General features: G+C 30.8%; 1 protein-coding gene across 1 annotated transcript; it reads left to right on the forward strand.

Moving 5' to 3' along the window:
- Nucleotides 1-14,741: 14,741 nt before the first annotated feature.
- LOC145297880 (uncharacterized) lies at nt 14,742-15,146 on the forward strand. Its single transcript, XM_080144207.1, has one exon. The coding sequence runs from the start codon at nt 14,742-14,744 to the stop codon at nt 15,144-15,146; it is 405 nt and encodes a 134-aa protein (XP_080000333.1).
- Nucleotides 15,147-16,513: the final 1,367 nt, after the last annotated feature.

Here is a 16,513-nt window from a genome sequence, read left to right on the forward strand (position 1 = left end):
ATAATGTGTAACAGCCCCATCAGAGAACTATATCATTTTTTGTACATTAAAATTTATAATTTCTTTTAATTTTTCTATAACCTTTCTTTGAAACAAATGGACAGCTACAGCATCATGCTTAAGACAATCAGATATCATAACAAAATTAATATGCTCAAAGTCAATTCTATTTCTATAGTAGCAGATGAATGGGTGCAATGTAGCTTGATCATTATTCCAATGGAATCCTTGAGCTGAATCTTTCAAAATAAATGAATAATTCTCAAAAAAATCTGCTATTGCTAAGACTTCACGAAACTTTAAAGAACTTTTTCTATCAGAACAAAATTTTGATTGTGTTTTGGCAATGAAATTATGCTTCTTCAAATTTTGAAGGCCTGCATGGAAAGTTTCAATAAATTCCTCTGTAGATTGTGATAGAGTTGTAGAATGGTTCTATCAGTTGATAACCAGTGTGTATACAAAATCATTGAGTTTTTTTGAAAAATGTCTTGCATATACAAAATCATCCATCAGTTTGTTGCAAGATGAGCAGTCACCCAAGTAACAATTTGTCGACGCTTCATTGCATGTAACAGCAAGTATGCATTGGTTGTAATCTGTCAAATGATCACTTTCTCCTTCAGTCAGTTTAGCCAGATGAGATCCTGTAATCATCAACTTTATATTCTGATGGGTTGGGCAAAGGCAAACAGTATGAGTCCCGGCATCACTTGCTAGCACGCATTCTTTTGGCCTAAGCTGAGCGAATTTAGAGAAGCCTATTTTCTCTTGGTGCTTTGATGTGAATAATTTAAATGCCTCTTTCAGGTTACAGAGAACAAGATATTTTTGTTCCTGAACCCGTTCCCCATCTTTTAAAACAGTCTTGTAATCATTTTTCCCAGGTATCACTCGACTGACTTCTTTACTTTTGTAAAACTGCTTTACTTTATTACTTGTATCTTGTGGAAATCTAGTTTTTCGTGTATTTGGCAAAGATAAGATTCCTTCCTTATTCAAAAGTTTAACGAAATATGTTTAAATCGATCGAAATTACTATTTATTATGAAAGATAAGAGTTCCAATACAAAATATTTTTTTTTACATTTTAAATGCACAAATTGGACAAAAACTTACGTTGAATTTGGAATTAAAAAATTAATCCTTTTTAAAATAACATTTTTTTCTCCCGTTGAATTGCGAAGAAAAAAAACTTCCTAAAAGTTAATTAATTTTTAAAAGATTAAAACTAAATTATTTCAAAATGTTCCATTACAACATAGATTTAAAAAAACTGTTTAAATTTTATTTTAATATTAAGTTATAATATAAACACGACTCTTGCCATCTATTTCATCGCCAGATTAAAGACGATTGAAAAATGTTATTGTGCGAAAAATTAACTATTTCAAAAATCACTGTGGTTTCTAGTTTGTCCTCTTTTACCAAATAAAGTATGAAAATCCATAATTAACCAAAGAAACAGTCGTAAATATTTAGTAAACCGTATTTTATAGTTAATATATAAATGTTTATAATATTACTAATCATTAAACGGTGTAAAACTTAAAACCTAACAAAATTATAACAAAGATTATTTATTAGTTGCCATTTGAAGAAGATAAACAAAGGTTTTTAAAAAAGCATTAATCCCTTCTGCCGTTCCATATTTCGTAAAGTAAACACAAGTCGGACGTCACGGGATTATGTACAAAATTCTTTGGAGGTCTCTACAAAACATCCCCCTCTCCATGTTAAGAATGGCTTTCGAAATAATAACGCTATTTCAGCACAGTACCTAAAATACATAAGTACAAAAAATAGGCAAAAGAAACAAATTCATTTCCGTGTTTACAAAATAGGGTATCGATTTACTATAACGTCGTAACTAAAAAGTGAGCACCCCTTACAAATGTCGAAATATTAACTTTTAATTTTTTTTTATTTAATAATCTTGCATATAAATATTCATTCAATAATAATCCACTGAAAAATAGCAAGAAACCGAACAGAAACATATTTTTATTAGGATTGATGCTCCAACAGGTTCAGCATTTTAATAAAAATATCAACTAAAATTCTACATAAAATTAATGAAAATAGAACTTACATTTTTATGGTGACTGGCAAAATGCCAATCTTGTAGCATGAATTTTCTTGTCTTATCTGTTTCAAGTCAAACTCAACTGGCAAAACGATTTCCATAATATTATTTTTTTATAATTTTTTATTGCTTTTTATCTTCACCAACCCTCTACTACATATATTGAGAACTTATTTTTATAATAGGCAGTAGTCTCAAATAAAGGGAGTGTGACTTCAAAAATTAAAAGATGTCTAAGATAGAGGTGATAAAAGTTTCACTTACTGAAAAACCAAAGTATTTTAATATCTTTTAGCACTTTCTTTTCAGATTTGTTAATGTTAAAGGACTGGACAAGAAAAGGGTCATGTTTTATGGGTTTTTTCACACAGCAAAAATAAATCCACATCACATTTTTATGTTCTTAGCTTTTATTTTCACTAGTAGCTGAAAACTAAATGGTCTATATATTATCTTCTAATACAAACAAAAGAAATGTTTGACATTTTTTGGAATCGTTTTGTCACATAAGTTTGAAATACTACTTTTCATTGGTTTGTCACATATAAGTTTTCTAATTCCAATACCTAAAAACGTTCTAGATGTTCTAGATTCTGATTAACTGCTCAGCACTAATTATATCACTATTTTCCACAACAAAATCTGTTTTACATTATAAAACAAAAACAAAAAATAAAACAAATGAAGAAAATTCAGTTTCATCAACAATTTTTTTTTTAATTTTTGACCATGGTCTTTATGTAGATATTAATCAGCATCAAAATAGCTTTGCAAAGATATCAAACTTGACCATATTGGGAAATATAAAAATGTTTTATATGAAGTCGTAGGTACTACGTTCTGCCATTTTCAATTTGCCCACTTCTTTAAAACACTTGTAATGATAGTTCTAGTGAAAGGCTCATCCCGAAATTTGGAATATATACTGTCATAAGAAAGGCACATCTTCTGTCAAAATTTAAAAGAAATTGAAAGAACGGTTTTTGAGATAATTCAGGTTAAAAGTTAAGGTCAACTTTTTTAATTTGACCTTGAAAAAATATTCCCAGATAAAATTATAGATCTATCCAAGTACTTTAAAATGATAGATCTATCCAAGTACTTTAAGTTAAGGTCAACTTTTTAATTTGGCCTTGAAAAAATATTCCCAGATAAAATTATAGATCTATCAAAGTACTTTAAAATGAACTTTGTAGGCCCATAAACAATAGATATCGTCTTTTAAAGTTGGTCACTTCTTCATAAAAATACACATTTTTGTAAAAGGTCAAGGTCATATATCAGGAACCCCTTGACCTTGAGATGTTTAACAAGTGCCATTCAATTCCTTTCATGGAGACCTATAAGTGTAGCAAATTTGAAAAAAAATACGTGTCGGACATGGTTTTACTCCTTGTCGATTTGACATGGAATGAGCCGTATATATATATATATATATATATATATATATATATATATATATATATATATATATATATATATATATATATATATACATATAGTCATCCACATACAGTACTATTTCGCTGTTTCACAGCTCATCAGTGCGGCTAGACAGGCAACTACCTCAAGCCAGGATTGAAACCCGACCGTTTGTACGGCAGTCATATATATATATATATATATATATATATATATATATATATATATATATATATATATCTATAAAAGTGAACGTGTCTGTCTGTCTGTCTGTCTGTCTGTCTGTGTGTCTGTCTGTCTGTGTACATTTCCCTACGCAATAACTCTGTCAATTTTTAGTCTATAGACTCGAAATTTGAAATACCGGGTACTGAGATTTGGGAAAATCGATGTGACGGGTGTCAGCCAGAAATTTGGCTGTTAAGGGGTCAAATTTCAACGATTTGACCTTTAAGACCTCTACCAAACTCCTCCGACAATTTTGGGTCTAGACACTTGAAATTTTAGATATAGGTTCCTTGAACCTGGATCTAACTTAATATAATGATTTAAGCCCGAAACTATAAATTTTAAGGGGTCATAATAGGGGTCAAAGTTTTAAAAAATTAACCATTTTTATTTTGTTTTTTTGCTTTTTTTGCACAGCATACACCTCCAAACACCCGAGCAACGCCGGGCACTCCTGCTAGTATATATATATATATATATATATATATATATATATATATATATATATATATATATATGTATATATATATATAATCATTGTAAAATTAACTAATAAAAAGAAATAAGTGACAAATTATCCAATACTTTTCTGCAATGAAACATGATTAAAAGAAAATCGTGTTTTTTATGCTTTATATACAAGAATAAAAACGGAACATTTCTGTTGCCAGATTGTTTAAAATAACAAAATGGAATACCTGAATTATCTAAAGTCTTTAAGGAAACGTTCTCCATAGGTTACAAAAAGGATGAATGAAATCACACATAACTGTTAAGGAACAAAGATTTTAGAAAAAAAAACTGTTTCTAACAAATAAAATACATCAGCAAATCAAATCTTATAAAATCTTAAGAAAAAAATTGCTAGTTTTTTCATGAATACTGACCTCTTTACATTTTTGTTAAATTGTATTGGGTTAAAACTATTTTTAGTTTGAGAATTATATATATATATATATATATATATATATATATATATATATATATATATATATATATATACTTGATTGTGTTTTAAAATTTTATCTTCTTCAGAATTCTTAGATTTTTAAGAAAGAAATTCTGAGATCCCTTTAGCACCGTTTGAAGATATTTCTTTAATACTTGGATAAGTATCAGTTGTAAGGAGCAATTCAGATGATTAAACATATGTTAGCAAAATAATTGTATCCCTTTTTAATAGAAACATATAGCTTAAAACGATATTCGTGGAATAATATGTTCCTGTTGTAAATTGTAAATATATTTAACAATTGATAATGTCAGTCAGCCTAAATAGTAAGTATTCCTGACAGAATAATGAGTTTTCATTCTCCAACGGGGATCTGTGAACAGATAATTTAAATTACAATGATATTCTATTTCTACTCATAAGTGATTCTAAACAGAAACTAACAATGCGTGAAATTCTGATATATGAAATATGATATATTAAATATGATATATGAAATATAAATATATGAAATATATGACATATGAAATATGATATATGAAATATGATATATGAAATATAAATATATGATATATGATATATGAAATATGATATAGGAAATATATGATAAGTTTGAATTACCAGACACAACCCTTGTATGTTTTTCAGTCTTTCTATATTGAGGTTTGTGAGGGCAACTGACATGAAGATACACCACCCTACAAGTAAACTCTGACAAAATATTCAAAATAACATTGTATTTGAAGACCAAATAAATTTCCCTTAATACACTGATTTATACAAAGAATTGTGCACCTTCTCTTACCTTAAGTTGGAGCATTTAGTTGAATTCTTTATTAGATTAAATGAATTACTACCCCGCAATCATGACTTTGATCTTGAAAAATATAACATAGTAAATTTGGGGAGAAGAAAATTAATGTTCTTAACTAACTTAGCATTTAAGAGAGATAAAGGAGAACGTTACTTAACTCTCAAATATGTCTATGTATCTCAAATATGTCTATGTATCTCAAATATATCTATATATCTCAAATATATCCATGTATGTCAAATATTTCTATGTATCTCAAATATGTTTATGTATCTGAAATATGTCTATGGATCTGAAATATGTTTATGTATCTCAAATATGTCTATGTATCTCAAATATGTTTATGTATCTACAAATATGTTTATGTATCTACAAATATGTTTATGTATCTCAAATATGTTTATGTATCTACAAATATGTTTATGTATCTACAAATATGTTTATGTATCTCAAATATGTTTATGTATCTAAAATATGTTTATGTATCTCAAATATGTCTATGTATCTCAAATATGTCTATGTATCTCAAATATGTCTATTATCTCAAATATGTCTATTATCTCAAATATGACTATGTATCTCAAATATGTTTATGTATCTACAAATATGTTTATGTATCTACAAATATGTTTATGTATCTACAAATATGTTTATGTATCTCAAATATGTTTATGTATCTCAAATATGTTTATGTATCTCAAATATGTCTATGTATCTCAAATATGTCTATGTATCTCAAATATGTCTATTATCTCAAATATGACTATGTATCTCAAATATGTTTATGTATCTACAAATATGTTTATGTATCTACAAATATGTCTATGTATCTCAAATATGTTTATGTATCTACAAATATGTTTATGTATCTTAAATATGTCTATGTATCTCAAATATATCTATGTATCTCAAATATGTCTATGTATCTCAAATATGTCTATGTATCTCAAATATGTTTACGTATCTCAAATATGTCTATGTATCTCAAATATATCTATGTATCTCAAATATGTCTATGTATCTCATATATGTCTATGCATCTAAAATATGTCTATGTATCTCAAATATGTCTATGAATCTCAAATATGTCTATGTATCTCAAATATGTTTATGTATCTAAAATATGTTTATGTATCTCAAATATGTCTATGTATCTAAAATATGTTTATGTATCTACAAATATGTTTATGTATCTACAAATATGTTTATGTATCTACAAATATGTTTATGTATCTACAAATATGTCTATGTATCTAAAATATGTTTATGTATCTCAAATATGTCTATGTATCTCAAATATGTCTATGTATCTCAAATATGTTTATGTATCTCAAATATGTCTATGTATCTCAAATATATTTATGTATCTCAAATATGTCTATGTATCTCAAATATGTCTATGTATCTCAAATATGTCTATGTATGTAAAATATGTCTATGTATCTCAAATATGTCTATGTATCTCAAATATGTCTATGTATCTAAAATATGTTTATGTATCTCAAATATGTTTATGTATCTCAAATATGTCTATGTATCTCAAATATGTTTACGTATCTCAAATATGTCTATGTATCTCAAATATGTTTATGTATCTCAAATATGTCTATGTATCTCAAATATATCTATGTATCTCAAATATGTCTATGTATCTCAAATATGTCTATGTATCTAAAATATGTTTATGTATCTCAAATATGTTTATGTATCTCAAATATGTTTATGTATCTTAAATGTGTTTATGTATCTCAAATATGTCTATGTATCTCAAATATATCTATGTATCTCCAATATGTCTATGTATCTCAAATATGTCTATGTATCTCAAATATGTCTATGTATCTAAAATATGTTAATGTATCTCAAATATGTCTATGTATCTCAAATATGTCTATGTATCTCAAATATGTTTATGCATCTAAAATATGTTTATGTATCTCAAATATGTCTATGTATCTAAAATATGTTTATGTATCTACAAATATGTTTATGTATCTCAAATATGTTTATGCATCTACAAATATGTTTATGTATCTACAAATATGTTTATGTATCTACAAATATGTGTATGTATCTACAAATATGTCTATGTATCTACAAATATGTCTATGTATCTACAAATATGTCTATGTATCTACAAATATGTTTATGTATCTCAAATATGTCTATGTATCTCAAATATGTCTATGTATCTCAAATATGTCTATGTATGTAAAATATGTCTATGTATCTCAAATATGTCTATGTATCTTAAATATGTCTATGTATCTCAAATATGTCTATGTATCTAAAATATGTTTATGTATCTCAAATATGTTTATGTATCTCAAATATGTTTATGTATCTAAAATATATCTATGTTTCTCCAATATGTCTATGTATCTCAAATAGTTCTATGTATCTCAAATATGTCTATGTATCTCAAATATGTCTATGTATCTCAAATATGTTTATGTATCTCAAATATGTTTATGTATCTCAAATATATTTATGTATCTTAAATATGTGTTTATGTATCTAAAATATGTCTATGTATCTCAAATATATCTATGTATCTCCAATATGTCTATGTATCTCAAATATGTCTATGTATCTCAAATATGTCTATGTACCTAAAATATTTCTATGTATCTCCAATATGTCTATGTATCTCAAATATGTTTATGTATCTAAAATATGTTTATGTATCTCAAATATGTCTATGTATCTAAAATATGTTTATGTATCTACAAATATGTTTATGTATCTCAAATATGTTTATGTATCTACAAATATGTTTATGTATCTACAAATATGTTTATGTATCTACAAATATGTGTATGTATCTACAAATATGTCTATGTATCTACAAATATGTCTATGTATCTACAAATATGTCTATGTATCTACAAATATGTTTATGTATCTCAAATATGTTTATGTATCTCAAATATGTCTATGTATCTCAAATATGTCTATGTATGTAAAATATGTCTATGTATCTCAAATATGTCTATGTATCTTAAATATGTCTATGTATCTCAAATATGTCTATGTATCTAAAATATGTTTATGTATCTCAAATATGTTTATGTATCTCATATATGTTTATGTATCTAAAATATATCTATGTATCTCCAATATGTCTATGTATCTCAAATATGTCTATGTATCTCAAATATGTCTATGTATCTCAAATATGTCTATGTATCTCAAATATGTTTATGTATCTCAAATATGTCTATGTATCTCAAATATATTTATGTATCTTAAATATGTGTTTATGTATCTAAAATATGTCTATGTATCTCAAATATATCTATGTATCTCCAATATGTCTATGTATCTCAAATATGTCTATGTATCTCAAATATGTCTATGTATCTCAAATATTTCTATGTATCTCAAATATGTCTATGTATCTCAAATATGTTTATGTATCTCAAATATGTCTATGTATCTCAAATATGTTTATGTATCTCAAATATGTTTATGTATCTAAAATATGTTCATGTATCTCAAATATGTTTATGTATCTCAAATATGTTTATGTATCTAAAATATGTTCATGTATCTCAAATATGTTTATGTATCTCAAATATATCTATGTATCTCCAATATGTCTATGTATCTCAAATATGTTTATGTATCTCAAATATGTCTATGTATCTCAAATATATTTATGTATCTCAAATATGTCTATGTATCTCAAATATGTCTATGTATCTAAAATATGTCTATGTATCTCAAATATGTCTATGTATCTCAAATATGTCTATGTATCTCAAATATGTTTATGTATCTAAAATATGTTTATGTATCTCAAATATGTCTATGTATCTAAAATATGTTTATGTATCTACAAATATGTTTATGTATCTCAAATATGTTTATGTATCTACAAATATGTTTATGTATCTACAAATATGTCTATGTATCTACAAATATGTGTATGTATCTACGAATATGTCTATGTATCTACAAATATGTCTATGTATCTACAAATATGTCTATGTATCTACAAATATGTTTATGTATCTCAAATATGTTTATGTATCTTAAATATGTCTATGTATCTCAAATATGTCTATGTATCTAAAATATGTTTATGTATCTCAAATATGTTTATGTATCTCATATATGTTTATGTATCTAAAATATATCTATGTATCTCCAATATGTCTATGTATCTCAAATATGTCTATGTATCTCAAATATGTCTATGTATCTCAAATATGTCTATGTATCTCAAATATGTTTATGTATCTCAAATATGTTTATGTATCTCAAATATATTTATGTATCTTAAATATGTGTTTATGTATCTAAAATATGTCTATGTATCTCAAATATGTCTATGTATCTGAAATATGTCTATGTATCTCAAATATGTTTATGTATCTCAAATATGTTTATGTATCTCAAATATATTTATGTATCTTAAATATGTCTATGTATCTCAAATATATCTATGTATCTCCAATATGTCTATGTATCTCAAATATGTCTATGTATCTCAAATATGTCTATGTATCTCAAATATTTCTATGTATCTCAAATATGTCTATGTATCTCAAATATGTTTATGTATCTCAAATATGTCTATGTATCTCAAATATGTTTATGTATCTCAAATATGTTTATGTATCTAAAATATGTTCATGTATCTCAAATATGTTTATGTATCTCAAATATATCTATGTATCTCCAATATGTCTATGTATCTCAAATATGTTTATGTATCTCAAATATGTCTATGTATCTCAAATATATCTATGTATCTCAAATATGTCTATGTATCTCAAATATGTCTATGTATCTAAAATATGTCTATGTATCTCAAATATGTCTATGTATCTCAAATATGTCTATGTATCTCAAATATGTTTATGTATCTAAAATATGTTTATGTATCTCAAATATGTCTATGTATCTTAAATATGTCTATGTATCTCAAATATGTCTATGTATCTAAAATATGTTTATGTATCTCAAATATGTTTATGTATCTCAAATATGTCTATGTATCTAAAATATATCTATGTATCTCCAATATGTCTATGTATCTTAAATATGTCTATGTATCTCAAATATGTCTATGTATCTCAAATATGTCTATGTATCTCAAATATGTCCATGTATCTAAAATATGTTTATGTATCTCAAATATGTTTATGTATCTCAAATATATTTATGTATCTTAAATATGTGTTTATGTATCTACAATATGGCTATGTATCTCAAATATATCTATGTATCTCCAATATGTCTATGTATCTCAAATATGTCTATGTATCTCAAATATGTCTATGTATCTCAAATATTTCTATGTATCTCCAATATGTCTATGTATCTCAAATATGTCTATGTATCTCAAATATGTCTATGTATCTCAAATATGTTTATGTATCTCAAATATGTTTATGTATTTAAAATATGTTCATGTATCTCAATTATGTTTATGTATCTCAAATATGTCTATGTATCTCAAATATATCTATGTATCTCCAATATGTCTATGTATCTCAAATATGTTTATGTATCTCAAATATGTCTATGTATCTCAAATATGTTTACGTATCTCAAATATGTCTATGTATCTCAAATATGTTTACGTATCTCAAATATGTCTATGTATCTCAAATATATCTATGTATCTCAAATATGTCTATGTATCTCAAATATGTCTATGTATCTAAAATATGTCTATGTATCTCAAATATGTCTATGTATCTCAAATATATTTATGTATCTACAAATATGTTTATGTATCTCAAATATGTTTATGTATCTACAAATATGTTTATGTATCTAAAAATATGTTTATATCTACAAATATGTCTATGTATCTACAAATATGTTTATGTATCTCAAATATGTCTATGTATCTCAAATATGTCTATGTATCTCAAATATGTTTATGTATCTCAAATATGTCTATGTATCTCAAATATATTTATGTATCTCAAATATGTCTATGTATCTCAAATATGTCTATGTATCTAAAATATGTTTATGTATCTCAAATATGTTTATGTATCTCAAATATGTCTATGTATCTCAAATATGTTTATGCATCTCAAATATATCTATGTATCTCCAATATGTCTATGTATCTCAAATATGTCTATGTATCTCAAATATGTCTATGTATCTCAAATATATCTATGTATCTAAAATATGTTTATGTATCTCAAATATGTTTATGTTTCTCAAATATGTTTATATATCTTTAATGTGTTTATGTATCTCAAATATGTCTATGTATCTCAAATATATCTATGTATCTCCAATATATCTATGCATCTCAAATATGTCTATGTATCTCAAATAGAGATCATATATGGCTCTACAAAGACACCCCTTTATTTATGAGAATTAACACTGAAACTTAAAAACTATATTTTGATTTGACATGATTTCAGAAAGAATTTTATTTGAGGTTGCATTTTTTTATTGCATTTTCACCCCAAACAAAGCACAGCGCCACTTTGATGTAGGGGGCTACTATCTAGGACATAATTTGTAGGGGTACTATGTGGAGAGCTGAGCAGTAAAATGTCTGTTTACATCGCACTTAAACTACTGTATGTTAGAGAAGTCAGGGAAATAGGAATCTGAAAGGAAATTTCAAAGTCTAGCAGTCCTAGGGATGAAATTATTAGAGTAGAAGGCTTTCTTATATCTAGGGATTTCTACTGGGTAGGGGTGGGATTTTGCTGTTTGTCGGGTTTGTCGGGAGTATCTACATATAGGTGGTATTGGGACTTGTAGTCCGTCGAAGCAACAACCATTAAAATACTTGTAAAGCAGGTAGAGGAATGCAAAATCTCATTGATGGACAGTGGTTAAAGCCTAGCTGATAGTGCGGGACCTATTTGGTTGGCATCTCTCTTTTGAACTCTAAGAGGGAGGGACGAGTAGCAGATGCACCAACCCAAATGCAGCAACAATACTCCATACATGTGCGAATGGTGACATTGCAAATGTACTCCCAGGCATTCTAGCACGGTAGAGAGAGCCCACCTTCTTTTCAACAGCTTGGCAATGCACTCAATGTATCTATTCCAACATGTTCCCCGTGAACGTTAAACCAAGGAGTTTGAATGAGCCACTTTCAGTAATGTATCATTTCTCATGGCTATTAGAGGATAGTGTATTACATAATCATAATCCAGCCATTAGTGCATCTTCGATTTATCCAATAGATAGTTGAATTGTTATGTTATATTCATGTTCCTATTTACAATGTCTCCCCACGGGACAGAGTTAGACACCAGGGTCGTCTTTTAATGTGGAGAAAAGGAACAAATATAAAAATTTTCTCAGTCGTGAAGGATTTCTTCTCCACTGATGGAGAACAAGAAATACAAAGTGCAGCATCTGAAGAACAAATACTACACTTTGATCTTGACCCGAAGGCCAAGTAGTTATGTTATACTCATGTTGCCATAATATCATTGTATGTTTCAGACCTCCATCATTTTGGATTAGTAAAGTTATTATCTGAAAATAGTATCGACCTACTTATCTATGATGCACGTACAGTAATGCCTATAACGGACGGATTCCATCAACTGAGAGACCACTAGACCAACATCATCACCAGCAGAAGATCAACAACACCAGTAGGATACCAGTGGTAAAATGCCCGATCCCCGACTGCGACTTCAAGATCTTGACGCAGCAATTGTGGCAGCACTTCTGACAACCCATGCGATAGGGCACACCACAACTCCCACAAGTACTGCAAGCTGCAACAAGGTAGAAAAAGTCAAACGACCTACCATCTCATCAGCTGGTACAAATGAGGACTGGTCATACTTCCTATCACGATGGAAAGACTATGTTGAAGCCACCAAAATCAAGGACAAAGAACTGGTAATTCAACTGTTAGAGTGTTGTGATGAAACTTTGCGCAGAGACCTTACAATATCAGCTGGCGGCTCCCTGAGAGAAAAATCTCAAGAAGATGTTCTAACAGCCATGAGAGTCCTGGCAGTGTGTGAGGAAAATACAATGGATGCAATCCTACATGGTGTGCTTGTTCGTGGACTCAATGACTCTGACATTCAGCTAGATCTCCTTGGGGACAGAAATCAGAGCATGACCCTTGAACAAACTTTTCAGTTCGTTGAATTCAAGGAATCTGGTAAACGCTCTGCATCCAAACTACTTGATGCCCAAGGGGCCGAAGCAGCTAGCAGCATATATCGTCGCAACAGAAATGCTGCACATGTCATAACCAAGAAAACTAACAAACAAGAGACAGCATGCACTTATTGTGGAAAGAGAGGTCAGAGAGATCGCAAGAAAGAGTGTCTAGCATATGGTGAGACCTGCAACAACTGCAGAAGAATGAACCATTTTGAGGCTGTGTGCAGAGGCAAACAAAAAGTGACGGACACTAAGACTGAACATGAAAGTGCTGTATTTGACTCCCTCTGTGCTGCAACCAGTTATGACAAAAACTATGACAGATATGTTGTCCATCTAGACCATCACCTGTACAATCAGCTATCAGACACCTGGGTGCGCCAGTCATCACAGCCTCAACCTTTCATTCAAGTGACTGCTCGTGTTGATCCCAAAGACTACGACCATTTTGGCATAGACTCAAAGATCACACCAAAGTCAAAGAGAACTACCATCACTGCTATCGCTGACACAGGCTGCTAAAGTTGTCTACCCGGTATCAAAGTGCTTCATCGACTCAGTATCTCAGAAAAACACTTAATTCTCGTGACAATGAAGATGCATGCTGCTAAAAATGTCGGCATAAGAATTCTTGGAGCAGCTATTTTCCACATCTCTGGCAAAGAAACGAGAGGGGAAACCTATGAAACGCCCCAAGTTGTGTACGTGACTGACAAATCCGACAAAATGTTTCTAAGCAGAGAAGCATGTGCAGCACTTGGCATGATTACACATAACTTCCCAACCATCGGTGAATCACAGAGCAACAGTCAAGCAGCAATGAACACTATCAGCCAATGTATGGTTTCCCCATGTCCACAGAAAGATAAGAGAAACCCTGCACCGCAAATCCAGTCACAATCAACATTTTCTCAAGACTCTATGTCCACCTCATGTAAAGACAGTGACAAGTGTAAATGCCCCAAACGTGATCACCACCCCCTCCACCATCGGCTCTGCCATTTCCTGCAACTGAAGCTAACCAAGAGAAACTTCAATAGTACCTACTAGACGGGTACAAATCCAGTACTTTCAATACATGTCACCATTAACCACTTCCTCACATGGCAGGCCCACCAATGCGGCTCATAGTCGACCCCAAAGCTACACCTGTCGTGCATCACACACCTGTCCCAGTACCACTACATTGGCAGGATGAAGTGAAAGCAGGCCTAGATCAGGATGTTCAACTTGGCGTCATCGAGCCCGTCCCAGTTGGAGAACTGATCACTTGGTGTCATCGCATGGTGGTCTGCACAAAGAAGAATGGCACTCTGCGGCAAACCATAGACTTCCACGCACTCAACACTCATGCAGTGAGGGAGACCCACCACACACAGTCCCCATTTCATCAGGCTCACTCCATCCCATGCAACACTAAAAAGACTGTCTTTGATGCCTGGAACGGATATCACAGTGTACCCATTAGAGAAGAGGACAAACATCTCACCACCTTCATCACACCGTGAGGCAGGTACAGATAGAAAACTGCATCTCAAGGATACATAGCCTCTGGGGATGGCTATACCCGCCGCTTTGATGAAATTGTCGCCGACATTCCAGACAAAACAAAGTGCATTGACGACACTCTTCTTTGATTAAACAGTATCCAGAACAGTTTCCTTCAATCCTGTAACTGGCTGGAAACTTGTGGAAAGAACGGTATCATCTTGAACCCGGAGAAATTCGTCTTTGCTCAAGACACTGTAGAATTTGCTGGCTTTGAAATTGCTCCAGACAGCGTGCGACCATGTAGTCACTATCTTGAAGCAATTTTAGACTTTCCTTTACTGAAGAACATCACGGATATAAGATCATAGTTTGGCCTCGTAAACCAGGTATCATACGCCTTCAACATGACTGAGAGGATGCAAGCATTCAGACAACTGTTGAAACCTGGAACTCCATTCAACTGGGACGACACACTGGAACGTCTTTTTCAGGAGTCAAAAGCAATCATCATCAGTGAAATTAAACATGGTGTCCAGATATTCGACAAAAACAAACCAACTTGCTTAGCTACAGACTGGTCCAAGAATGGCATTGGATTCTGGCTGTTCCAAAAACATTGCACATGCATCAAAACTATGCCCTTCTGTTGCCAAGACGGGTGGAAGATAACTCTTGTTGGCAGCAGGTTCACCAGCCCCACAGAATCCAGGTACGCACCTGTCGAAGGTGAAATCCTTGTAATTGCTGACGCCTTGGAGAAAGCAAGATACTTTGTTCTGGGATGTGACAAGTTGATCATCGCAGTAGACCACAAGCCCCTGATCAAGCTTTTTGGGGACAGATCACTGGAGGACATCCCTAATTCAAGACTTCGCAATCTGAAGGAAAAGACCCTAAGGTACAAGTTCACAATGCTACACGTGCCTGGTGCCAACAACCGTGCTGCCACTCAGTTGGAAGGCCTGACAATATGGTTCTCATTGATGACATAGCCTCTATTGATGGCTACAGCTGGAGTGAGGTGCCACAAACCATCCGAACACTGCAGCACAAAGCCTCGGATGTTACGACCGGAGAGCCAGACACCACCTCACAATGTGATGAAGCCATATTCTACTCATCAGCCGTGTCTTCAGTCACATCATTGCAGTGTATGTCCTGGGACAAGATTAGAACTGCAACAGCCAGCGGCGAGGAGATGTTCAAACTAGTACAGCAAATTGAAAGTGAAATGTCAGACATCCAAAATGATCTGCCTCCTTCCTTGAGAGAATACCATCAGTTCCGCAACCACCTTTCCACCGTTAATGGTGTCATTATATACAAAGACAGGATAGTGGTTCTACCGTTACTGAGGAAAGATGTGCACATCAAGGCATTTCAT

Source organism: Euprymna scolopes, chromosome 18 (assembly GCF_053919585.1).
Source record: "Euprymna scolopes isolate OS-2025 chromosome 18, ASM5391958v1, whole genome shotgun sequence".
NCBI lineage: Eukaryota > Metazoa > Mollusca > Cephalopoda > Sepiida > Sepiolidae > Euprymna > Euprymna scolopes.

Bases quoted from the DNA above. Each gene is read 5' to 3' on its own strand.
- LOC145297880 (XM_080144207.1), top strand. From the start codon at position 14,742: ATGGCAGGCCCACCAATGCGGCTCATAGTCGACCCCAAAGCTACACCT.